General features: G+C 42.9%; 1 protein-coding gene across 1 annotated transcript; it reads right to left on the bottom strand.

The window, feature by feature from the left end:
* Positions 1–4045: 4045 nt before the first annotated feature.
* On the bottom strand, positions 4046–26121 carry pxb. The gene is made up of 5 exons (XM_017176124.3): positions 25714–26121; positions 20023–20413; positions 13145–13257; positions 7295–7532; positions 4046–5951 (listed from the first exon to the last, which is right to left on the bottom strand). The coding sequence occupies exons 2-5, from the start codon at positions 20242–20244 to the stop codon at positions 4587–4589; spliced, it is 1938 nt and encodes a 645-aa protein (XP_017031613.1). The 5' UTR covers positions 20245–20413; positions 25714–26121; the 3' UTR covers positions 4046–4586.
* Between the last annotated feature and the right edge of the window lie 224 nt (positions 26122–26345).

The following is a 26345-nucleotide window of genomic DNA, read 5'->3' on the forward strand; positions in this document are numbered from 1 at the left end:
CCTCCATAGCACATTAATTTTAAATGTCTCACAAGCTCCCCGGGAAAGAGTTGGATATAGTAGGTAAGCGAGGGAGAGAGGAGCGAGAAATGAAGACATTTTCCGGTATAGTTGACACACATTTAACGTTATTCGGCCATAGGCTTTTGTCTCGGGAGCCGTTCCGCCTGGCAAACTTTTCAAAGTGCCAAAAGTTGACTACCAAAATGGGGAGAAAAATGCAAGAGCAGCTGGTGAAGAGGTGGCACACCCACATCTAAAACCTGCCAGCGAAGGTAGCTTGTATCTATTATTTAATTAAAACTATTCTGTATAAGAGTGTGTGTGTGTGTGAGGCTAAATAATTTAATTGGGCCATGTGTGAAATTTTGTAATGAATGACAAAACGCTCTCCGGCCCAACTGGCAGTAGAACTTTTGGAGTTTGCTTGGTAGCTCTGAAACTTTTGATTAACACAAGATAGAGTTGAGGCTGAGGTTTGTAGGCGAACACACTAATTGCGTTTGCATTCAATAGTGAAATGTTAGTTAAATGTTTTTTAGAATAGAAAATAATACAACTTTCATGACTCTTTGAAAACAAAAGATATTCTGGAAAGAGGCTTGACTTTTGTTTAAATTTTTAATAATTTTAATATTCTATATTAGGGCCACTTCTATATTTAGTACACATTGTCTAGGTCAGTACTATCAGACAGTTGAAGATGAACTTGAACCTGATTTGTCTGGTTCATATTTGGCACTTGATTCCGGTTTCAATTAATTTTTTCAAGCTAAGCTTATAAAAATGTATCTATTTATGTCCATTGTGTGGGCTTTGCTTAAATGGGACACGTGGTGGAGCCTTACAATAGAATTCAACCTTCAAGTCTGCTTTTAACTTAATAACTTGCGTCGCTTTGCTTTTAGTGATTCCTGCGTTAGAGCTTATTATAAATCTCTGCTGGCACTCAACGCGCACTTTCTCCAATGTATTTAATTACCCCGGTGAAGCCTTGAAGCCTTCAATTAACAGCAAACATGCTTGTCAAGCGGCGGCTCCTTTCTCCCTTTCCCTTTTCAGCTGCAGCCAGGAACCGCAGCAGAAGTGCAACCCATTCAAACTGGTAAAATAATTAAGTTGTTTATCTTAATGCAGGCATATCCTTTACTCACTCACACATCTGCCACTGCAAGTGACTGTTAATTACACCATGAGCCCTATGCAAAACCCCAAGAAAAGCAAAGGAAAGAGCAGCGCAAACTTTCTATTAAAGCGAAGACTGTGGCAGAGTGCACACACATGCTGTAAGCGCCTTCTTTTTCCCCCCAGAATCTTTCGTCCTTGCCTCGTACGTAGTCCTTGTGGGCGGCAGAACGAGGAGTCCTTACGCAAGTGCGCACTGCGCAAGCCAATTTAAATTTTAAAATAAGCACATTAACTGCATGCACAAGCGCTAAAGCAAACTCGGCTCACACACTTACACTCCCTTTCATTGTGGCCAACACGCGCGCATATTTAATTTGCAGCAGATTTAAGCCTTGGCTTGATTTGCGTGTGTTTTCCAACAAAAGATAACAAGTGGAATTTTCGAGATTCTATTGGGTATTTTAGTTAATCAGCTCTGACGTAAAAATATCCCAAAAGAAATTATGAACATTTTTATGAAAATCTAAATTTTGCCAGTCGTTGGTTGTAACTGCTCTACTCTTTCCTCGCCTTCCTGTGAGTAAGTGGTAAGTGTGCCTCTGTGTCTCGTCTTTAAAATAGGTCTTTCATTTTTGTTTTTGGGTGGTTGCTTTCTCTAGGCCGGTGGCTTCTTGGGATCCGGCTTTAGTATCTCGAAGAGGTGGTGGATCATCGGGCGAGGCAGCAACGTTTAACTGGCCTGCCCTAGAGAGGTGGCAGCGAGATAATGGACCTGATGGAGCTGCTCTACCTTTTACTGCTGCAGGTGCAATCAAACAATCCTTATAAATAAAATACTCCACATAGTTACATTAAATAAAGCACACACTTTTCTTTCATATTTCATAATGTTGAGTTGCTTTTTTTCGTTCTCATTCTTTTAATTATTATCCATATCTGCTTATAGAAAAAGGTGAAACTAATTGTTAAATTGGTTTTACAAAAAATGTATAAACTAACTAGTTCTTGGGGCATAATTAATTGCTAATCGTTTTGTTAATTTAATTGATATTCATATTGATGCTTGGGGTTTTCCCTCTGGGGCGACTGTTTGTCTGTTTACTTCGATTAACTGCCATTAAACATTATAAATTCGATTAAATCGCTCCATTTTTGTTTTCGTTTTCCGTCTAGGCATATATGTATGTATAAATGAAAACATCCCTCACGTATTCCGTACAAAGTCTAAGCAGTTGTAGAAAATTATTTAGTCGGTATACGAAAGATCCTTACATAGAGTCATTGGCTTGATATGCGGTCCAAAAGTTATCAATAAATTAACAGGAAAACAGTTTATTTACACACAATTCAATTGAATTCATTTTGATGCCTAACACAAGGTTCTAGATTGTTTTTCTTTTAACATTTTACATTAATTGTTTAATGTTATTTCGTGGAAGAACTACAGCAAAAGTTTCTTATTGACTTGTCCGTATGTACAACTTGCGATGGAGAAAAAGTTCTTATCGAGTTTGGTTTGCGTTGAAGGGTTTAGTTTAGGATAAAATGTTGTTGTCTTTAATATAGTTTTTGTACTGATATTGATAGTATTAGAAACCAGGTGTGCTATATTACATAAATACGATCGTTGATATGTAAGATTCAAATAAAGAATGGCAAAGAAATTAAGCTAACTATTTCGAGAAAGTATAGATTCGGGATGAAGTACTATCTCCTAACTGTATTTGGCTTTAGAAAGAATAGGTTGATATATATCTAGTTAATGTTTAGGATTAGTCCTTGTAAGCTGCTGATTTTCTTTCTGTTTTCACTCGCTCGATGATTGTGCTACTGCATTAATTTAACTGGGTCTCTTGCCACACCAATATCTATATGGGCCTTGCATTGCTGATATAGACCTCGCTTTTTAAGGGGGGTTTTCCGAAAATCACAACGACTTGAACTTGATCTAAAGCAATTATATCTCATATCATATGACGACGGCTGAAGAAGTTAATCTACGTTATAAAGGATAATCCTCTAGGTGGCTAGGGATCTTATCAATACAAGCATATCGTCCTGGGGCTCACGTCTAAGCTATATGTACTCTATGTATGAATATGTATGTATGTATAGACTACGGTTTATAGGATACATTGCATTGTGCTCATATAAGAAAATTTAACATTTCGCTTCCTCACACACATCGCCGGGGGGAAAAGGGGTGGAGAGGGGGCTATCATTGGATATATTTTTACTGCAGGGGGAGCAGATAGCGCTCCCCTTCCGCTATTTACAAATCTCATACAACCTAGGAAGTGTTTTCTATAGCACGGGGGTTCATTGACAAGGGCGCCCTGCTAGACTGGTTCACTCGATATACCTAATGGGTGTTTCTCTGATTTTCGTTTCCGCTTCTTGCTTGGATTTATCATCAAGATATAGTTTACAACGCTCTATCGACTAGTATTTAATTCTTTACAGTGTATTATTGTTTCGGTATTAAGTAAAATATGTTTTTCTTCTTTTATATGTAAACAGTCTTGTTAGAGCCTTTGGTAGTCGTTTGTTCAAAGGCTTAAATGCAATACATACGGCAATTTATATTTAGAAATGATTTAAGTTAACAAATAAGTTAATATAAACCATTTAAAATAAAAATTCTTGAGAGCAATGTAACGTTAAAATACTGGTTTTTAAACAGGCTCTGTTAGTTAACATTTGGAGTGACTCCAAAAAGAATGCAACATTTTTGAAACACCAAATACAAAAATTAATGGTCACTCCTAAGAGTATGCAATCAAAAATGTACACACAACAAATTTCATTATTTAAATAAACACTAATTTAAGGAAATAAAAATAATTTCCCATTTAAAGAAGCCCCAAAATAAAAAAAATTTAAATTCAGCAAAAAATAAAAATCCAATTCATTGTTTTCTTGATTCTTTTTATGATATTTTGGTATATTTTCGGTTGACCTTCCTGCCAAACCATTTTTCATGTTCTTTAGCAGTTTTCCTCTTTCAATGCTTCACTTAAAAACTAAAATAACAAACAAAACTAATGTTTAACTTAGGAATACATTACAGGCGTAAACTTAATGATACATTATAAATAATGTTCGTAGACCTAATTTATGTTTAGCATTATATTGTAGAATTTGGCAATCACATTGGAAAAACACTTAGGAGCTATAAGTTCTTTGCTTTGCGTCAAGTTTTTGCTTTTGAAACAGAGCGAAAACTTGGTGGTATGGCAACGGCAACCCTCTTCGATAGTCGTAAACCTATCCAGTAACTTTGGGCTCTCTGCTTCGAGTTAAGCATATCTATAGTCGGTTAAATAGCTATTGCTTTGACGATGTACACGCAGGACAGTTTTAATATTCAGTATGCTTAGCTTACGCGCTATGACTAACTGTACAGGGGCTTCCCTATTTACAAGGATCTGCTGGGAGGACATAATCTACTACTCTATCTACGCTGGTGAGAGACTGGCCGCCGCATTGTTGTTCTCCAACTGCGACGTGACGGTGGAGCAGGCGCTGCTGTTGTTGTTGGGACTGGTGGCCTCGGCGCTGCTGTTGCTGCTGTTTCCCGATGCCTTGGACACAGCTCCACCCGGCAGGGCCTTGGCCCTCGACGAGTTGCGGTTCCAACTGAAATTCAGGGCTGAACTCAGTTTGCTGGGCTTGCTGGGCTGCGATGGTGCTTGCATTTGGGGCTCAGCGAGGTCGTAGTCCTGGCGTCCAATCGAACTGGCAGGCGTGTGGTGGCTGTATCCGGAATCGGAGCCGAAGCTGGAGTCCCCATACGGATGTCTGTACTCTCCCGTCGCGGGCAGCAGGGTGGAGGCATAGGGCCTGGCCGCTCCGGCACTCTCGTAGTAGTAGTTGGCATTGTACATCGGCTCCGCATAGCCATAGGCCGGCTCCTGAGTCAGGGGAGCGGCATGGATGCGGTGGTGCTGGTGCTGATGAGGTGCCAGTCGCCGGTCAAGCATCCGCGGTTGGGTTCGCGCTCGCATCGTAGCCGCCATCAGACCACTGGCCGCACTCGACGGGTACTGCTGGGTGGCATTGGGATACCGGATACGTTCCCTGTAGATCGTGGAGAGCGGCTGGGTGGGCGCCTTGCTGAGTTGGGCATTAATCCGGTTGCGACGCTCCACCTCGTGCTCCAGGGTGTTGTAGAACTGCGGGGCCGTCGACCGAGCCATGTAGCCGAGAGCCATTAGATTACTGCGATTATCGTACAGGGGAGCCAGGTCAGCGATCTCCGCCGTGGAGGTGCTGTTGTTGAGATCCTGATCCTGCGAACACCTAGGCTGTCGCGTACGGGGAGTGCGTCTAGCTGAGGCGGCAACGGAGCCCGAAGCCATTTCGTGATTATTGTTGCTGGCCGACGAAGCCGTGGCCGTAGAGGCATCCTGGCCCGTCGAGGAGCCACTGCTCAGGACACTGTGCCGCTCCTGAGTTACTAATGACGTGGCGCCTGCAACGCTACTCGCTGGCACTGCACCGCCTGATGCACCTGTTCCGTTGACGCTACTACCCGCCGCCCTCTCGTGATAGGGCGTGGCACCTGGGCCAGCTGGAAGAGTATTCTCTTTCTGGAAACTGCACTCGCCCGGCAGGGAGAGCTCGTCCTCGGCGAAGTCATCGTCGGAGTGGAGTGGGGGCTCTGATTCGCCATCGGAGTCAACGCGTCCAGGGCCCAGCTCCTCGTAGACATTGTCGTTCGAGCGATAGGGATCGGGTCCAGGTGAAGAGCTGACCAAGAACGGTGGCGACCGCGTCATGGGATAGCCGCTGGGGTAGTGAATGCTTTTGCCTTGGAGCAGCTGTAAGGAAAAAAAGGAGAGAAACATTCAGTTAGTTATGATTAAAGGAACATAAAAATTTATGGAAGCGGGAGGATAAAAGGGTTGATGTTACTTTCGCTTTCTTGAATGCACAGAGAAAAAAATATGAGGCAAATATTATATTCTAAGAATAATTTTAAGCTTCTGAGTCTATTTTTAAAAAGGATTTCTATTATTGTCTCAAATTTCAAATTCCTTTAAAGCAATAAAGTTGGGCATTAAGTTAAAAAGAAAAAGTACAAGACAGTTTTGCGCTCTGTGTGCAATTGCAACCCTCCTGCGGGAAAGGAAAAGGTTTTCCTAAGTAAGCCGCTTTACAGCCGCCTCGTAGCCTCGGGCAGGACTTTGAAATGTGACAGGACAAGGAGGCAGCAGAAAAAGGGGCAAGGAGCAGAAGGCAGCCAAGCAGCAGTAAGCAGTTGTTGAAACAGAACAAAGCTGACAAAGGCAAAAAAAATAAATAAAAAAACGCTAAAAATGCCACAAGAAATGAATAATAAATGCAAAGAAAAAAAACAAGGAAGTTGAAATGCCCCAGTTAAAGTTTTAAAAGTAAAAGTCAAAGGGGTTGTTTCTTATTTCCATTTAAAACGGAACGAAATATTCGAATAATTGGAAATGTAACGAGAATATTTAAAAGTAGGCTAAATAGCGATTGGAACAGGGATTTATTTTGAGCCGCCAGTTCATATTTAACCTCAGAAAAGGCTTCCCTAAAGGAGCTGTTTATCAGACAATAAAATAAACACACACTCCCCGAAAATAATGGGATAGGGAGACTTGCGCCGACAAAAGCGCAAGACTTGAACATAAAATATGAAAAAATGAAATAAAACCGAGGGGAGCGCGTCATAAAGAAAACACGTTTTGGGTCAGAAAAAGCCTTCGAGGCGTCAGAGTCGTAAAATATTTAGGCACACAAAAGGACCTGAAATTAAGCTGACTGGGGGTAGGCGACACACAGGATATTCCGCACCAACACACGCCCATATCTTATGAATATGTACGTCGAACGAGTGTATATCTGCCACGTCAAGTTCAAGTGTAAATTGAGGCGTACAATGGGCATAAAGAGCAGTAGACATAAATGAATAATATGCAGAAGGGGATATCCTCGCGGAGAAGGAAATGTGGTCTCGTCTTACAATTGAATTGCATGTGACAGGATCAAAAACAGTGCGCAGAAACCCGAGCGCGAGACAATGACTGGGCAATGTTTTGACAGCGATTGTCGTAATGTTTGGCAGTTGAGTGAGGGTGGGAATATTGTGCCAGGTATTGTTCTCTAGCCAGGAAGGATATATGTCTGCGGAGATACTAACCTCGGAGTGATGCTGCTGATAGTGGTGATGATGATGCGGCAGCTGCTGGTGATGATGATGCCGGTGCATTACCAGCGGCCTGTGGTGACCCAGATGCGCATCGGGATCCTCGTACATCCCGTGATGGTGATGATGATGCGTCGATCCCAGAGTGCCGCCGCCCAGAGGCATGGCTCCATTCAGGGGGCCGCGGGTGGGCGTCTTGCAGGGCAGCAGGTTCTGCACCTTCCGTTTGTTTCTGCAAGAAAAGAGAAGAAGGCGATTAGTAATTGTTTCAGGGATAGCTAAAGAAGAATGATGATGATGGTGATGTTGCACGGCTTTGGCAGACATTTAGCATCCCAGCCCCGCCTACCGCCTACCGCCTTCCGGCTAATAGAGCCATAAGTTCTTGGCCACGCCAAAGATAAATCGATTTGTAATGACCAAGAGTGCGGGAGTAGCAGCGCAGGCAGACCAGCGGCAACCTTGATAAATGTCAGGTAAACAAGCCAAGGACCAAGAGCTCCATCCCATTTCCCCACCTCCCCCCCGGAAAGTGGCCCCACAAAAACAATTTGATTAATAAAGAATGCCAAAGCAGCCAGGCCAGAAACAGGCAACACACACAGCCAGGACTCCCCCAAAATTCAATTTAAATGAGCACAAAGCGTCAAGCATGTCAGAATGATGACGAGCGGGAGAACAGGCGGGATTCCCAAGAAGCGACAACCGCGTGCCATGAAAATAATGAACATAATTAAGTGTTGCCCCTGGCAAAGAAAACAGACAAACCGACAGACAGCCTTGGGTATGCCATTGCCACCCACCATAAGCATAATGAAAAATGTGAAATTAAATTGACGCCACGTAACAGGGCAAGGATGAGCCCGACATCCTTGTAATGTCTTGTAGGTAAACATGTTGCGATGTCAGACCGGCGGAAGTCGCTCGTAAAAACTCTCGGCACACAAAACACACACAAGCATACCGAAGAGCACACGTGGAAGAGAGCTAACTGCCGCTTGCGGAATCCGATTGTGGGAGGACATTAAAAATGCTTGCCTACTTTAAGGAGTATTTGCCCGGAGGCCAAACGAGAATTGCTGACAATATACGAATATGGTGTGACCTATATTTCAATCTAAAAAATACGTTATGTTTTAAGTTTCTAAGGGATTAAGAAGATGACTTAAGAAAGTCTATACTGAGAAGGAAACTTAAATTCTAAAATCCTAATAATCCTGGCATTCTTAAAGCCACAAACTGTACCTCATACTGTGTAACATCTTTGATTCCCTGCAGGATATAATAGACAGCAAACACACACACACACACAATCAGGCCTCTCGCATTTCATGTTAGCCTGCTGAAGAGCAGCTTGTTGACTTTCTGGCGAGAGCAAGGCCAGGAGGAGTTGGCCAAGAGGGCGGCCTGGCGCCTGCCTGGTAAAATATTCTTAAAAGTAAATTAAATAATGTGGCATGCCACAAGCCAGAGCACTGTGCACTCCGCTCTCCGCACTCGACTTGTGTCTTTGGCCCTTGACTCCGCCTCGGAATGAAATGGAATGGCATGGAAGCGAGCGTGTGCTTCATTTCATTTCATTTCACTTACGAGGCGTAAAAACGAAATCAAGAATGGGCAGGGAGCTGGGGGCGGCATGTGTGCTGTATGTATGCTTAACCCTTTGAGAGCCTTGTTTGATTTCTAAGCGTTATGGCCGGACGGCCATAAAGGCTGGGCCCCCAGAGTGTCGTACAATTTGGCAAGAAAGTAAACCATTTGTATGCTGGATATACGTATGCAAAAAGGGGTTGAAGAGGCCGAGAGGCAGGGAGCTTAAGCCAAATGCGAAATACCTTTGGGGGCAGAAACAGACGAAGACACGGGGCTTTTCCTTTGGCATAAGCAATTTACAATAAAAAGTAGCTGGCAACCAAAGGGGCAACAATGTTAGACGAGTAGTTGTTGGGGGGCTGGCAAGAAGTGAATCTTTTATTTATGAACTCTGAACTAAAGTTCCAGCTACACACACACTCAGACTCACACTTTTGGGGGTTGCAAGGAGTAAAGCCCGGCACGTAAAAAAGCAAAACTACAAAAGAAATGAAACCATACGAAAAGAATGAAAAGTACTATGGATATTCCCCAGGTATAGCAAAATGGGAAAAGGGAAAGAGGGCAGGCGTGTTAAGACTTTGATATGGAAATATCTTGAGAAGATATTGTAACAAGGTAACTAAACAAGCAAAGGAAAGAAGTGATCAGAAGAAAACCATTTTTAAAGCTTGCTGTATTTTATTTTTATTTTAAACTCTACTAATTTCTTGCCTTTTCCCTTGCCTACTCTCTTATTAATAAACACATTTTGCCAGCCAATAATTTCGTTTGAAGTGCAGTCAAAGTAAATGCTATTTGACTGCTTACTTAGGCCACAAAACCGACACCGCCACTTTGGTGGTCAGCCGGCTAGCCCCCTAAACCCCTTCACGAATGACCATTGCATAATTTCGCTGCAGTTGACCAGCCGGCGGCAACAAGCAAACAAACCGCAGAGACAAAGCCACAGACCAAGAACCGACTGGGCATCAAGTTACCAAGAGCTGGGGCGGAGGACGGGACACACAGCTGTTGACAGCGTGAGTCACATGGCAACTGGGGGGATTCCTGGTACGGGGTTGCATTTGATTAAAAAAAGGAAAGCCAAATTGCCAAGACGACAGAACGTAATGATGATGATGAGCAGCAGCGCTCGCTTCTGGGCTTTAATAAGCTGAAATTGTGATTGTTATGGCACACATCCCGGAACTCCAGAGGAAGTCAAACAGACGGCGGGGGAGGCGCACGGCCTCAGTCAGATAAAATTGATTTTATTTATTTAGCAGTCAACAATGCTAATGCTGCTGTAACTTTTACTTTCCCCGGTTGCCGGGGTTTCCCCTCCTCATTTAATATGAATGAGCCCGGGCCGACAAGGCCTTGACTCCGCAGCAGCCTTAAATTTGTAAATTTTGTAAAATATCCCAGGACTCGTTATAATTGCACACAAATTAAGCATGAACATTTATTGAAATATTATTAACTGGCGACAATGTTAACAATTTTAATAACAAGCGCTTCAGATTTTTTACTCTGCCACACGCACACATGTTGCATATGGTTTTGGGGACGACACTCGCCATTCGTGTAATTAATAAAGTTCCAATATGCAAACATTTGCGCCAAAGTGAGTGTGTGTTGAAAACACTCTGGCGGTTTATTAAAATAATTAAGGTAATTACGAGCGGAAATGGGGGAGAAACCGAAACAAAATGCAAAAACAAAAAAAAGAGAAACGAAAAAAGACAGAATGCATCATAATAAATGCAATTTATGGTTTGAATTTTATACGATAATCGGTTCGAGGCATGCAGTCGCCGGAGCTATTTAATTAATTATTTATAAAGAATTTAAAAGCCCCCAAAACGGATGTACATGAACACTGACTTTTTCTCGCAGTGCTTGTGCCCGATGCCCTTGAGGTGGCATTATGATTATTTGATTTGTTCGAGGCTCGAACAGAAATATAAATAAAATTAGTTGCTATTTTATTTATGTGTTTTCATAGTTGTGTGTTGCGTTTGTGTGTGGGCCTCGTCCTTCACTTTGCTTTCTCACTCTGGGGTCCAGGACACGCAGCACATAAAAGCAAAAATAATGTGCCACATCATAAATGCCACAAAAATGGCACGCACACATATACACAGCTACGGCTCTGGGGGGAGGTCAGACACTTAAAGCATACTGACGCACACACATATGCATAGATAACTATGTAATAAAGATGCCCGTTTGTCCCTGTGTTTTTTGTTGGCTTTGTTTGGCTTGCCATAACCTCAAAAATGATGAAGCACAACAACAGCATTCGGTGTTCAGTGTTGTTCTTTTGCCCCAACTCCCGCCCCCATTTCCCATTTCCCACTCGCCTTCCACCCACTGTGCGTGCGTGCGGTCAGCAAACTTTAATGAATATGTATGAAAATCGCTTGTAGCATCTCCGTCCCTTTTTCCCAAAGACCCATGAATATTTCCGTTCGGTCCAAGTTTTCTGTTGTTGTTGAAAGGAAAATCGATTTCGGGAAGGGACTGTGCCTGTGCCTGTGTGTTGGGGAGAGCATGTTACTTCAACACTTGTTGATGTTAATGAGCGCAGGGGAATGGGTGAAGTTTTCCGGCCTCTAAAAATCCTAGCCCAGAAAAAGCCTCTCGTCCTTGGTGCAGCTTTAACCCATTAAAGCTGCGGGCAGGCATGAGGGAAGAAAGAAAAAACAGTGTCGGGCTGAGTGTAAAGCTTTGGCCTTGCCTATAACCATTATCTAGCTTGGATTTCATCCCCCTGCCCCCCCTGCTTTCACTCTGCTGTGCGTGCAAAAATCTTTGCCAGCTTTTCCAGCTTTTCCTGGCTTGGTATCCACACTGCATTACATGCAAACAATGTCCAGGGCTTGTTTCATTCGCCCTCGTTTTTTGCTGCTCCGCCTTTGTGGTTTATTTCTGTAGCAGATTTCATTTCGTTTCGCAATCTGACTGAGTTTTTTTTCCGAGTGTTCGTGTGCGGTTGTGTGTTCTTGCTTTATTTTGCGGGGACCGTAAAAGTAAATTGTTTTATATCTTTACTGTTTTTTTTTTTCACCAACTAAAAGTTGATTTGTGTGAGGGTGTGTGTGCTTCAGCCATTTCTCACGTGCTTTTTTCCTTGTAGCCGCCGCTGCAGCAACATTTATTTAAAATTTCAATTTAATTTAGTTTCGGTTTTAAGTGCAACCAAACCCACTAACACACTCGCATTGCCATATAGGTCAGTGTGGCTCCGCTCAAAAGTAGACTACATTAATTTTCGTTTGGCTAGCAATGCGTTTTTCCTCCTCCCTCTCTGTCTTTCCTGTCGCTCTGTCCCCCTTCGACAGCTTTGGCAAATGGGTTTTTACTTCTTTGGGTTGCTTTTCTTCTCTTTTTTTGTGTGTGGAATTTTTTCTCGCGTGTTTACATACATTTTTGATATAGTTTTATAATGTTTATGCATCGCTTGCATTTTTTATATGGCGCGAACATTTTTGCGGCCCAACACTTTTGCCCTCCGCTTTTTTTTACCTGTTCACCTGGATTCTGTGAATTTATTATCCTCTGAGCTGACCAAGTTTATTACGTTTTTTTTAGCTGGTGCTTGGCAGTTGAATTATTTAGCTGAATTTTAAATCTATGCTATAATCATTTTTATATGCTAGAGTTAAGCTTTTCTTTAAGCCATCAACAGTGGAAAATGTTACCAAAACTTTGCCCTGCTGCCGCTAAAAAATTTCTATGAAATGCAGCAACTCCGCCTCTTTATCGCATCTCAGCCATCTACCACTGGAAACTTCTTTTCCAGCGGTTTGGAGCCACATAAATCATAGGGGCAAAAGAGCAACAACACGCCGCATGCAACATGTTGCAGGCCGTGGTTGACGCCTCCTTTAAAGCCTCAAAAGACTGCAGCTTCCACTGCGGCAAAAGGAAAAGAAAAACAAAAAGAAAATATAGTTGCCAGAAGGGGACAAGCCGCGATAATAGTCAAGACAAAGCCACACAAGGCGATTAAAGGGGGCGATTTCCAGAGGGAATATCGTCTGTGTGTGTGGGCCAAGCCAAGTAATTGAGTCATTGCGGGGATCTTTGCACTGAGCACTGAAAAAAACATCAGCTAACTTTTTTCAGAATTTAAAGTGTACCTTCTAGTTGTAAATATTCTTAGCTTCCTTCAATTTGAACTTCTCCTAGCTTTTAAGATTGATTTTTATAGTTGTCATAAGTTATACCCCCTTTTTAAGTAATTCCTTTCAGTGTACTTACTTCCAAACGAACAGCGACGAGATGAGAACAATCAAGACCAAGAGCAGCGCGAACACGGCTATCATGGCCGATGTGGCCAGCGACTGACTGCTGTACAGGCTGGCATCCAAGATCTGCAAAGATATAGAGAGAGAGATGGGATTTAGTCGGGGAAAAGTAAAAGTTAAATGTGAGTAAATCAACGCTCAACTCAAACACAAAGCCATTTTGCATATAAACAAAGCGGAAAACCAAGCCGAAGGAGGAAAATATTTTGGTAAATATGCCTAACGAAATGCAAACAAAAGCGCAGAGCACGCGACTTGGGCTGTTAACCTTTCGGTTACTTGGTTTCCCTCCATCTCGAGGAAGTTGGAAGTGTAGGCGTTTCACCTTTTTTTACTTTTTTTTTTTGTTGAATTTTTCCTTCGACCTGGGCCAGGAAATTAAGGTCAGCTGAGTGGGGATAAGGCCCGGCAAATTGCCTTTGAATTTATGCTTGGGCATGCAAAAAAAGTTACGAAATAAATGATGAAGTCGGGGATAAATAGGAAAAAATCAGTTGATAAGAAAAGTGAGCAAAGGGGGAAGGAAATCCTTGGTAACTGCTTTATCCCTAATAAAGACTGTTTTCTAGTATTCATAACTGCAAAATGAACTCACTTAAAGCCTTTGAAATGTTAAAAAAAATATTGTTTTAAATGTTTCATTGGGAAAGACTCTACCATTCGGTTTTGACTGACAACTTTTCCTATCGCACTTCCGCCTCTCACCTGTCACTGTCAAAAACTAGATAAGCTTGCCTAAATCTCGAATATTTTTAATAAAGTCTTTTTATTTATTACTTATTTTTATTTCATTTTTATGGAACGTTTGACTCGCAAGTCGAACTTGAAAATCCAAAACAACCAGCAGAAGAAGTCGGGGAAAACTACTCCACAAATGCACCTGTCGCTTGACACACACACACACGCCGCAGCATAAATCACTCAAAAACATGGAAAATATTTTTCGGAGAGTGAGAGACTCGGAGAAGCACAGGCAGCTTCGCCAAACACAGAAATTGGGGTCAAACTTTGACAGCTGTGCAAATAATTTCGCCAGCAACTGTGCTGGTGCTGGTGTGCGTGTGTATTTAACTGGCAGTCATTGTTTGTATGTAGGTTACACTTTAATTCGTAATGCATTTTGTGCATTTACTAATTTATTAAAAGCATTTTTCCAACTTTTCAATTTCGATTTCGATTTATTTGCGCAGCTCAAACACAAATACGAGTGGCACAGTTTGCGCCAAAATGCGGAAGCCGAGTGCCCTCACAAAGCCATCCAAATGCTTATCTACCCCGGGTAATTAATCATGCGCTTGCAGCGAGTATAAATATTATTAATATTTCATTGAGAGCAGCAGCAGATTGAGAGTGCAAACAAACAGTCCCCGAAGAGCGCACATTTTCATAGATAAGCCATAAAAATATTGACATCCCTCTCCTCCAAATGGCGAAATTGTTTAAATTATCGAATCGGGGGGGGGGAAATGCTCCCATTTGGATCGCTTATCACGGCACCCCGACAACACACCGAAAATTAAGAAATTTGTATTTGGAAACCCATTCGAAGACAAATCGACGCAGTCAAATACAAATAATAATAAATTAAACAATTATGTGCGGCAGGCGTGTGTGCTCAGTGCAACGCCAAAAGCTGAAAATCTGGAGGCGGGGAATCCCGGGCAAACAAAAACAATAATGCTGCTCCAATGCTCGTAATCAATTTGATTAATGAGACCTGACGCGAGTTTTCCCTCTGTCTTTTCTTCTCGGAGCTCTGATCATTCGATTTCGTCTGAATGTAGAGCAGTGGCATGACTTGGGGGAATGGCCAAGGGCCCCTACAAGCTCAGGGGAAAAATGTGGAAAGAAATAACAAAGCTTATATGTCACCAAAGGTTTCTTTGTAACAGGTTTTAAGTATTATATAAATATATAAAATAAATTCTTACTTTTATGATAACTCTAAACATTCCATTTCTATTTAAAAAAAAGAGATATTTCCCCCTACAAATAACACAAGTTTCCCCCCTCTTTTCCCGCACATATTCCCAATTGAATTTATAGAAATCACACTTGCGTCATTCAAGTTTTTTTTCTTCGTGAAAAGAAAAACGAAACAATTTCCTTTTGTCTCGCCCTGGCAACATTTCCCTCTTTCATTTCGTACGCTTCACACATTTCCCAGTCAACTTTGAACTGCATTGTGTGCGACGGCGTGTATGTGCGTTGATAATCGATAAATCTAAAATACATGTGTTACTGTGTGGACTCGGTGAGCGTTTACCTATTTGTAATGCTCATTTTGGGGCCAGGCAAATATAAACGAGTGGGGAGTGGTTGGGGCCAATAACTGTACGCATTGCGACAGTTGTCGATTGCCACCGAAACGCTTCCAGCTGCCTCACGGATTAAGCCGAAGATAAAACACAAAACTACACAAAAAGTCCAAGTTGAAAGCAAACAGGGTCGGCATTATCGATAGCCACAGAAGTAGAGCTGCCCCCTGTTTGCCCAGATAAGCAGTGCCACCGGTATGATTGAAGGCTTCTCGTCAAGCAAACCCTCTCTTTCCAAGTATTTAACAACATACACACTCCCTTTGCCCCCGGGCATTCCATAAATTAAATTAAATAAAGGAAAGTAGGAAAAAAAAAGGAGTAGGCAATGCAAACAAGAGATAACGATAACACTTTGAACGATTTATGTCTAGGCATAGGTACAGGGAAATGCACACAGTGGGCGCAGGGAGAAAATGAGATAAATTTTGAATTCATGTTTGCCTTTGTTATTTTTGTATCACATCCCCGGGCGAATCTATACTTGTGAGTGCCAGTGCACTTCCAGGAGATCTCAAATACTTTTTCTTGTGCATCTAGAGAGCAACTTGGTCGATAAAATAATTAAGCCCTCCTTCAAGTCGCAGACAACAAAAGCCATTAGTCGGCGGGGGCTTCGAGGGGAATGCTAAATAATGGCATAAAGTTTACACCCCCCAAAAAAGAATAATAATAATAAAAAGCTGGAATAAGGCAAAGTGAGATTAACGCAGCCGGAGCTGCAAAATGTTGTTTACTTTTATGCGTGTGTGCTGGCGAGTGTTTTTCCGGCTTTTGTGGCAACTTTTTAATCATGAAAAATCGCCAGGCTCAAGGGCGGCAGCATGCGGCTTGAGTAGGCCATAAAGTGAAATGTTTGCCGTTTGCCTTTGACCCAATTTTTAAGTGTTGCCAAAGTGCATAAAAAACTCTAACAACATTGTAGAGCGGGAAATGGGAGTTGGACCGTTTGGCAAGTCATCAAAATCAGTCGTCAAAATGTGTTCCAAGAGAGGGAGAGAAAGGGGGGGAAAAGTTCTACTCACCGCTGCAGAAACTTTAAAGTTAACAACTTTTCTCTCTTTTCCTCTCTCTCTCGGAAAGTCAACGACGACGAGCGCGTTTTCATTTTCGTGCCTGATGAGAAAAACACAAAAGTTTACCCGCCATCAAAACACGACAAAAGGAAAAGCTAGCAACAAGCACGTGCCACTTGCAGGAGGAAAACTATTTTGCAACAGAGCAGCAGCAGCAACAACAATGACCAGAACTTGGCTGCTTTGATAACATGGCAAAAGTTTTTCCGAACATGCGATGCATGTGTGGCTGGCGCCTTTTTTTTAACACCCCAAAGCCCCCGCCGCCGCAGAACTTCGATTGCCTTGCACGTGCATATCTGCAATCGACCTGCTGGATATATCCTTCGGCCTCCCCTTCTCGTCGATTTTTGCGCCCTGTTTTTGTAACCACTTGGCGGTGCAATTGTTTGGAAACAGCTCGTGATTGAGCCCCATTCCCATAAGATGCTCGGGAGGGCGTAATGAGTTGCGAAACTTGTTGGGCCGATGTGGCTAAGATGGCGCCGATAATGGGGGAATGGAAAAGTGCAACAGAGAGTGGGGAATGCAACTGAAACAACTAAATGAAAATTGTGCGAGCTTAAAATGTAAGCTAAATATTTGTGAGTAAAGAATTTTCAAGCCGAGATTAAGATGAAGTGAAAGAGAATGCATTTTTCTGGCTTACATTTATTTAAGCAAAAGAATATTTCTAGATACTTTTTAAATACATTTCCTCGCATGAAAATTGAATTTTTTTGTTGGGTCCGCATACCCAAACATTTTTCATTGTCCTCCCGCTCACTCTCCCTCTTGCCTTCTGATTTCTGCGACTGTCTGCAGCTGTGTCTGGCTATGTCAACTGTAAACAACATCAACACTAAACAGCAACAGCAACAACAGCCTTGTCATTCTATGCCAACACCACCCACTGGACCTCCCGGCCCACCCATGTCGGGAAAACCAAAAGCCAAAGCGCCCAAAAGCAGACTACAACAAAAGCCAAAGGCAACAACAATTCGCTATATATACACATACATTTATATATAGAGAGAGAGAGACAGGGAAAGAGGAAGTGGCTAAGGAATTTCGCATTCTCACGACATTTGATATCAATGTCATGCTATTTGCTACACACCCAAGTCTGGATGTCCTTTGCCCCGCCGGCATCCCTCTCGGATCCCCCCACATACATATATCATCATCTTCAACAGTTTCTCGTCGTCTGCTTAAAGGAAAAGTTGAGACATTTCTAGGGAGTAGGAAGCGAAAGCTGGAAAAAGGATTATTTGCTGCCACGCCCATTGGAGCGAATCAGGAGCTGCTTGTCAAGTATTTTTGCTCCTTCGCTCACATGAAATTTAATTTCGCTTGTCTGGCGAGGATGCCACTTCCGCTCGCCTTTTAAAGGTTTTTCCTCTCGTCGTCTGCCTGCCTCTCGTTTTGGCTTTTTCCGTTTTTCCTTTTCCTTCTGGCAGTTGACAATTACACCCACACGCCAGCGCGAACGCAAAGGCACACGCGCCGCACTCCCCAAATTGGCACAATTCCCGTTAAACTTATCAATTTGATGGGCGAGAGAGCTTTCTGCCATTGAATTTTATTCCTTGAACGCTAATCCATTAAATTGATTCGGATGCTCAAATTGATTTTAAGCTGATTTCGTCGAGATTTTAATGCGTTTACCTGCGATTTATATGGAATTGCATTTCTGCGTAGAGGTCTTTGGTAAATTCCCTTTCAATCTAATATCCAAAATAATCTCTGGACGAGGGCCGTGAGATACAGTTTCCGACATAAACTGCATGTTAACATTAACATTTGATTTGTCAGCATAAATCAACGGAGACAGCCTCAAGTGCCCACACACGGGTCTGCGCTGAGACTAGATGATATGAGGGGACCACACACAGATCCGGTTTATATAGATACACTTCGTCTTTTATTTTTTTCTCCCATTTCGTTGCGTTTCGTTTTGGGTTATATTTATTTAAATTTTTCATGTTGAAAATTAAGTGGAAAACACTCGACTCGACTCGTCTCGGAGTTGGAGTTGGAGCTGCAGACAGAGTTGGGGTTGTTGTGGGGCACGTGAAATTTAACCAATGACCGCTGCTGCGGTGTTGATATGTGGAATTTGATCTTTGTTTTACCAGAACCCCGGACATCGCCTCAGCGCCTAAACAAACACTTGCCCCAGATTAGACGAGTGCCGAGTTACAGTTTTTCCGCATGAAAAATTATCTGTCCTTCGTTCGTGCCACACAACAAATTATATATATAAATATCTATTTTTTCTTCTGTCATTTTCTGTTTCTGTTTCTCTTTTTTTTTTTTTGTTTCTTTTTGTAACCGCTGACAACCTTTTAAAGTTGAGGGTTGATTCCGGGGCCATATGTTGCCGAAGGACTGTCGGCCGAAAAATGCTTTTTGTTGCCACTACAGTTGTTGTCCTTTTCGTGTTGCTGCCGCTTAACTTTTCATTGTTATTGTAATTTCTGTGACTGTGTTTCCTCTCTGCCCAAAGAGGGGATGGTCATCGCCATCGTGATGATCATCATCATCATCATAACGATGAGGTCCAGCTCCAAGGAGCAACAGCTGTTGCTCGGGCAACTGGAGGCCAAAAGGACTTGAAACGAAAAGAAATTTGTTTCACTTTGCTTTAAAGTGATTCCTTGCGGTTCCTTCCAGCACCCGAATTGTGGGCGATGTGTGTGCGAGTGGGCGTGGCCTGTTGGTAATTTTTCATCGAGTCTCCTCTTTGCTTGGGTGGCAAACTTGAATTTAAAGGACCCTAAAGTGGTTGGGTTATAGCTTGATTTTTGCCTAAACTGAGCTGTAAACTCAAGTGTTTTTAAAGTTCCCATTTCTGCACAGGCTTGATAGTCCTTCAATTATCCTTCTGGTTCGCAAATCGAACAGATTTTCAATCAAATGCCGCAATTTTGACTTGTCAATAAATCAAATCGGATCCTGCAGTTGATTTTCCGAGTGCCTACTCAACTGTTAACATTTGTTAACATAACGCCACGCCCTCCGCCACTACCCACCACTTGAACTACAACAAGGAGGCTGTTGTTATTGTAATATGCATATAGCACATAATTCAATAAGGCAACAGAAATTTCTGACACCTCTCACAAAAAGCCAAATCACTTGCAACTCGTTTCGGGAACACACAGAGGGAAAATCCCAACAGCTGTGCCAAAATGCAGGCCTCATTATGGCATTGCGGAGAGGGTTGTATAATCATCCACCCGTCATCATGGGGTTGGGTTGGAAAATCCCATTTGCAACGCCCTCAAAATTATAATCAGCCTAAGCTCAGCAGCCCTAAGGGGAAGGGGAAGAAGGTGTCACCTAGAATTGGACGGAATACTCTACAGAAAATTCCAAGGTAAGGCCAGATTTGTTCAGAACTCCACCAGATTTTCCAATTTCTTTTCAACACTTAAACTGAGATTTCAACTTACCGGCATTGCCTGGCAGACATCGCTGTCCCACTGCTGCTGGGCCAGTGCCTCCTCATTACAGTCCTGGGGCACCACCGTATATTCCGCCAGGGCTGGCGGTCTGGGTGGCGGCGGGATGAGGAACTGGGGCGGCGGGGCCAGGGGCATGCCCGAGCAATCGTCGCAGTCGAACATGAAGAGCTCGGCTTCGGAGAGGTCCATCATATCCAGCATTTTCCACATTGAATTCGCGTGACTTGGGCTTGTCGGGGGATCCTCGCTCTTCGAATTTCGTGGGATTATCTATGGGGTTTCCCCGCTACGGTTTCGAGTCGCTTTGAAGTTTTGGGTGCGTGTCAAATTCGCTGCCCGATCGCTGTCATCTGGACAGCCTTCATCGGCGGCCTTTGAGCTGCAAAAAGAAAGGAAAGGTTCTCTGGTTAGTTGAGTTTAAAAGTACTATACTCTCTGTGCCCAGCATGTGTCCTTGGGTTCCTTTTGTGTGCTAATTATCTCCCACATGGATGTCCTGGCACGTAACATACACTGGGTTCCCTATACGTAATTAGCTTGATCCTGGCCATTGCCCTGCATGGCACGCCTGTCGCCCAACCAAAAAATGAAAAAAATATATATATGTCTCTCCCCCTGGGCGTCACCTAACCACCCCCTAGACCCAATGTTAATTTTTATTGATTTTGCTTAATGCGTTTCCATTTTTTGCTATTTATTTTTATTTACTTTGCTCGCCACGGCTTCGTTCCGTTTTTTCCTATTCCTATTTTTATCCCTGCGCACCCTGATTTCTGTCGACTCACTGGCAATTGTTTTACCCCGAGTTTTTTTTCCGCGCGTGGAGTGTGTGTGTGTGTGCTCCTTATTTTCTATTTTCAATACTTTTATTATTATTATCCTTTTTTTTCTGACTGCGGTTGTGTTTTTTCTTCACACATATGCTGACAAAATAATTGAGAAAAAACAGTTGACTTGGTGAAACCTTTTCGGGCGATAGGGTTTCGGGGTTCAATTGAGTTAGGAAGGATGATTGATGGTCCTGCGAGGCAACCCGATATATTACGAGCCGCCGTAGGTAGGAATGAATCCGGAGAGTTTAATCGAAACTTAAACATTTGGCTGCCGCTTGTGGGACTTGTCTCTCAGCCACTCTGACAGCTCAAGAATTCCCCATCTGCTGCTGTGTGGGGTAGTCCAAGTCCAAGGTTGGAATCGGGATCGGGATTGTGATTCTGATTCTGATTTCGAGGCTGGATTCCCATTCTCAACATATGTTGCCAGTTGGCTTCGTTTAATTAGCTGACAGTTCTGGAGAGGAGCGGCGGAGAGCCGAGTCTCGAGACTTGAGACTCGCCCGGCAGCCTGATAAGATCTCACATAAAATATATACACAATGTGCAGTATCTGTGTGTGTTGTCTTGCAATCAAATGTAAGCCGCTGTTGACATTGGAGATTAAAAGATATTAAAAACGAAGACGACAACGGCCTGGGCCGGCTCGGAGGAGGAAGCCGGAGGACAGAGGCGAGCGACGAGAGACGAGAGCGAGTGGGGACTCTCGGATGTGGACACAATGACACACAGACAGACAGTCGGAGGGACACACAAAACATGTCAAAGATGAAATGTTGTAAAGAAAATTGAATTGAATTGAAGTCCAGCGCAGACCAAACTAATAAATAACAAAGAAATCGGAGGGAAATAAAAGTAAAGCCAAAATAAAGGCGGAAAGAAATCTCCAAAGCCACGATTGGGTTTCCAGAAAATGCGCGCACCGAACTTAAAGCTTTAGTTTTGGACTTGTCTTTATTTCGACCTCGGTCTCTTGAAAATCGATTGAATTGTCTGGCCTGGGTGATTAACTTGAGCAGACAAAAACTTAAAAAAAAAAAAGAAACGGTCGAGAATAATGAAATAAATCGTGTTGAAAAAGACCCAAGAAGGGCCGAGGAAACCCAAACCCAAGACAGACAGTCAACGAAATCGATTTGTTTTGAGATTAAGTCGGCTGCTGCCGCCCTCCTTATCCCTTCTCTGGCCTCCGTCTCGCTTTCATCCAAGGAGCAGACTTAACTGAAGCGTAAAACGGAAATGTTATGGACAGGGCCGAAAGGAAGCGTAATGGAAATCAAAGTCCTAACCGAATCAGGTGGAGCAGTTCGGGGGCAATTAGCGTGGGCAACTCGTTTCGATAAGAACGGATGGATCCGCAATCAAAGGCAGGCCCAAAAGCACTTAGATAATTGTCTTAAAGCTGGGCACACTTGGATAATTGCCTTAAAGCTGGGCACACTCCGGGGACAGCTGCCTGGCCTTGAATTGGTTTTAGAATCCACAGCCTCAGCCCCTCGCATAATCCTAACTTTAGGCCAGCCCAGCCATAACTCAAACACTTCAAGCCAATTAAAGGGTTTTCCATTCTCCCCCCCCCCCCCAAAGACATACAAAAGTGAAATTTTTCCCTATCTTCCTTTCACTTTCCGCACTTTCAACTCGACGCTGATTTATTTCGGGAGAACTTCTTGCAGTACTTGACAAAAGACAATTGCGGTTCAAGTACAAGAACAGCTGGCTGAAATTTATACACTTCCATAATTGAATTGTTTGATTGGGAAATTGTAAAAAAAAAAAGGAAAGAAAGTAAAATTAGGTGGACACAGCCCAAAAGTCAGGCCTCCGGTCGGGGGTTGCTACGCGTTGCATGGTCAGGCCATGGAAATGACTCAATTGGAACTGGGTTCGTGTCGGTCAGGTAAGGGAAACACATTTATTAGCTACAATGATAAATGTTCTCCCGGCATTGGCGACAGACCTTCGGATTCTAAGCAAAGGATCTCCGAAATCCCTCCTGAATACCTCTGACCGCCAGTCAATGTGTAATTTTAATTCGTTTTGGGTCGCATAGAGGAAATTGATATGGGTGCGTCGTAGTTTGGAAAAACTCAGCTCAGGTAGGAATTTCAGTCTCTCTTTTCTACAGTCTCTTGGTTTTATGTTCTTCTTTCTACTTTCAGTGCTCGCATATTGAGACATTATAGCTTGGGTATTGATATCACGACGGGGGATTGTCGGACTCGTAAGTGGAACAAATGTGGCAGACAGTTGGAATTATCCTTGGAAATAATGGTTGCAAAATCTTATTTCAAGGGTTTATGTCTCTAAGATAACTACCGGCTATCTGGTTCGTAAAACTAAAACGAGGTAATAATTACTTTTGGGAACTGAATCCAAATGTGTCTTCCTTAATTTAAGAATGGTATATTTTAACCCAATTTTAATTACCTTTTGTGGGAACTGATTTTAGGAAGTCACATTCTTACTATGTTGGCCTTTAAACTGTTATTTATCTCAAAAAATTTCTTCTGGGAAATATTTTAGATTACATTAAAGCCCACTTTCCCTAGTTTTTCATCTTTAATCTTTAGCAAATGCCTTCGAGCATTGCTCCGCACGCACAAATTACTCGAATCTGGGCTCGGCTAGCCCCCACTTTTCCCCATAAGCCCCTAAGTTGTGATTTACCCAAACCTACGGCAACTTTTGACTTAGTTTACATATCATTTATTATTTGCCAGGGCCAAGAGTCCTGAGGCCCGTTGTTTTGTACAAGGTGTGTGTGCTCCACTAACCAAACAAAACTTGCCACGCCCCCGAGGCGTTAAGCATAAGAAAAAAACCAAAGAAAAAACTTTTAAATAAAGCAAAGAACGCGCCAGAGGGAGAGGGCAAGATGACGGCATGTCACATCAATGTCACTCAGCATTAAGGCTCAAAGAGGCAGGAAGAGGGGGAAATTCATGTCCTGCGAGTGCTGCGATAAGTTTTTTTTTTTTTGTTCTCCTCTTTGCCAGCTCCTCTTGGGCCGCCGGGCAGCTGAGCGTGAAAAACAGCCTCCCGAATTTCCCCGAGCTCCTGCAGCTTTTCCTTTTGCTTTCGCTTGTCCCACGCTTTCCTTTGCCCAGGCCGGCGATAAATTTACAAGCGTATAACAAATATTTTGCTTTGTGTTTACAATTTCTTACTGCTTAATATTCTTCGTCCAATTTTTTTCGCCATATAGACCTATTTGCATAAGATACTTTCTGTTGGAGGCTTGCGCGGAGTTTACCTTGTAAGTAGCTTAGGCGTATGCCATAAGTTGGTCGTTTCAATGAGGCGAGTTCTTTGATGGAGACCCAAGGCACAGAGGAAAATATTGATGTACTCAAAGATTAATTTTATTTGAAGGTGAAAAGTCTTCAAATGAACGTCCTGCCTATACTTAATCTGGGTTTTTCTTCAATACACTAGCTTCTTTACCTAATAAAATTATATACTGATAGATCATTTATTTTCTTTCTGTGCACAGACGACACTTATTCCTGAAATTTATGTTTCAACTATGGCTAAAACCGAGCTGGCTTATAAATTTCATGGGCACACGCTTGGCATACTAATTAGCCAAGGGATTTCATTCGAAAAAAGGCTAACAGCCAGCGGAAATCCTGTGGAAAAGGGCCGACATGTGTACAACTCAATTCCGAATTAAAATTCAATTTGCCAAACAGGTAAAAAGGTTCACACGACCAAACCGATTTCGATTCAAGAACCTCTGCTTCTGTGACCGCAACGAGTTCACTTGTCCGGGGACTTTTCGAGCTACCCACGCCACTCCAGATTGAGTTGTTATTATTATTTATATCCATGGCGGCCACGATTCCCGTTTAACAACTCATTTAAGACCCGATCTTATCGCGATTGCGATCTGCCACGAGATCTTCGACCAACTTCTTGGAGTCTCGGGGAGTCGGGGGCAACTCCGGCCGAAGCATAAATTTTATTTTGCGTGAATTTATGAGCTGCGCCGCGGACAGGCGGGGGATTCTCTTATTTACCAAAGGATTTACTCGAAAGGGAATCGGGGAAAAATAATGAACTTCGCTGCGGTGCACTTGTTGCTCGTCGTCGCCCGTTGCTAATAATTTAAACAAATTTACGAAATGAAAAAACACAACACAGCGCGGAAAAATGCAGGTAAACAAAGGTGTCGCCTCAACTAGTATTTGGTTATAATTAGGGGTCTCTCTGTTCTTCTCTCCGAACAATTCTTGGGGCTCTTTTTGTCGGTTTCTTCGCTTTGAAGCGGAGTAGAAGCCGCAGCCCCAGCGAAGCCCCGAAGCCCCTGGAGATGATTTGTTTACACACTCTCTTGGAGCTGCCCGGGTCGCCACGAGAGTTCCGAAGACAGATAATTTCCACAGGAATCACTCATCACTTGGGCGTAACTCTATCTGGATAAACAATGGATCTGCCCGATAGATAGAGAGATACATCGCACACTTTCTGGGAATTTTGTTTGGAATCAGATACAATCCTTCACTTGCTTATTTGAATAATTCTCCGGCGCGTCTGCCCAACTTCCCCCCATAAATCTTTGCTTTTTATTGCCCAACTTCCTCTGGAAGTTTTTCTTTTCGGTTGGTTTCAATTAGTCACCGCACTTTGAAGATTAGAAAACGCATTTTAAGGCATATATTTTTTAAAGTTTCATTGATAATTCCCCAATCAAAGGGAATTCCGTTGATCTCCGCTAAGCAGATTTTCACTCGCCTACGGAAGCTCAACTCAGCTCGAATCTCTGAGTAATCCGCTGCGTAAAACTTTTCAATTTCTTTGCGGCATAATCCACACTTGATTTTCGTTCTCAGCTTTTCCTTACCCGCTTTTCTTTTTTTATGCGTAGTCCAATGGAGGTTCGTGAATAAAATGTGATTTATTTCTGTCTGTTTTGCTAACTAATCGGGCCAATTATTTGCAAGAAATTATTGCTTATTAATTTCCTTTTTTGCTTGCTGATAACTTTTATTATTTTTTGTTGACACTGAACACTGAATTTATATGGTTTTGTTTTTCAAAACATTTGTGGGGGCTTTGCACGGCGCGCGAAGTGATTATGATTTTTGTTGTATTTTCGAATATAATTTGCTCATATATCTTGGCGATTCACATGCTCAGTCTTGAAAAAGTCTCGTATTCCGTTCAGAATTTTTTGTTCGATTCCACAGACAAACACGCGAGACGCTCACGTCCGATATCGGCGACTGCGAGTCAGAAACTGAATTTCAAAACGTTTCGAGCTGTAGTTGACGGCGGAAACAGGCACTATCTGTATCTGCAGCAGCAACTTCGGCTGCCGGTTCCCGAAGATACACGAGAGAGCGTTCGGCACTGTTTCCGGAGAAAAAGAACTCCCACCCGGGGTTTTCCGAGAGAGTATTCAAACGCACGAGAGCGAATAAATGGAATGAACTTGTTCTGGCACGTCCTCTAATCGGTATTCTAGCCGTTGCA

Source organism: Drosophila kikkawai, chromosome 3R (genome assembly GCF_030179895.1).
Source record: "Drosophila kikkawai strain 14028-0561.14 chromosome 3R, DkikHiC1v2, whole genome shotgun sequence".
Classification (NCBI taxonomy): Eukaryota; Metazoa; Arthropoda; class Insecta; order Diptera; family Drosophilidae; genus Drosophila; species Drosophila kikkawai.

Coding starts and splice junctions, on each gene's coding strand:
- pxb (XM_017176124.3), bottom strand. CDS start 20,244: ATGTGGAAAATGCTGGATATGATGGACCTCTCCGAAGCCGAGCTCTTC. Junction 7,533..13,144: donor TCGTCGCTGTTCGTTTGGAA/GTAAGTACACTG, acceptor CTTTTCTTGCAG/AAACAAACGGAAGGTGCAGA. Junction 5,952..7,294: donor ATCAGCAGCATCACTCCGAG/GTTAGTATCTCC, acceptor TTTTCCTTACAG/CTGCTCCAAGGCAAAAGCAT.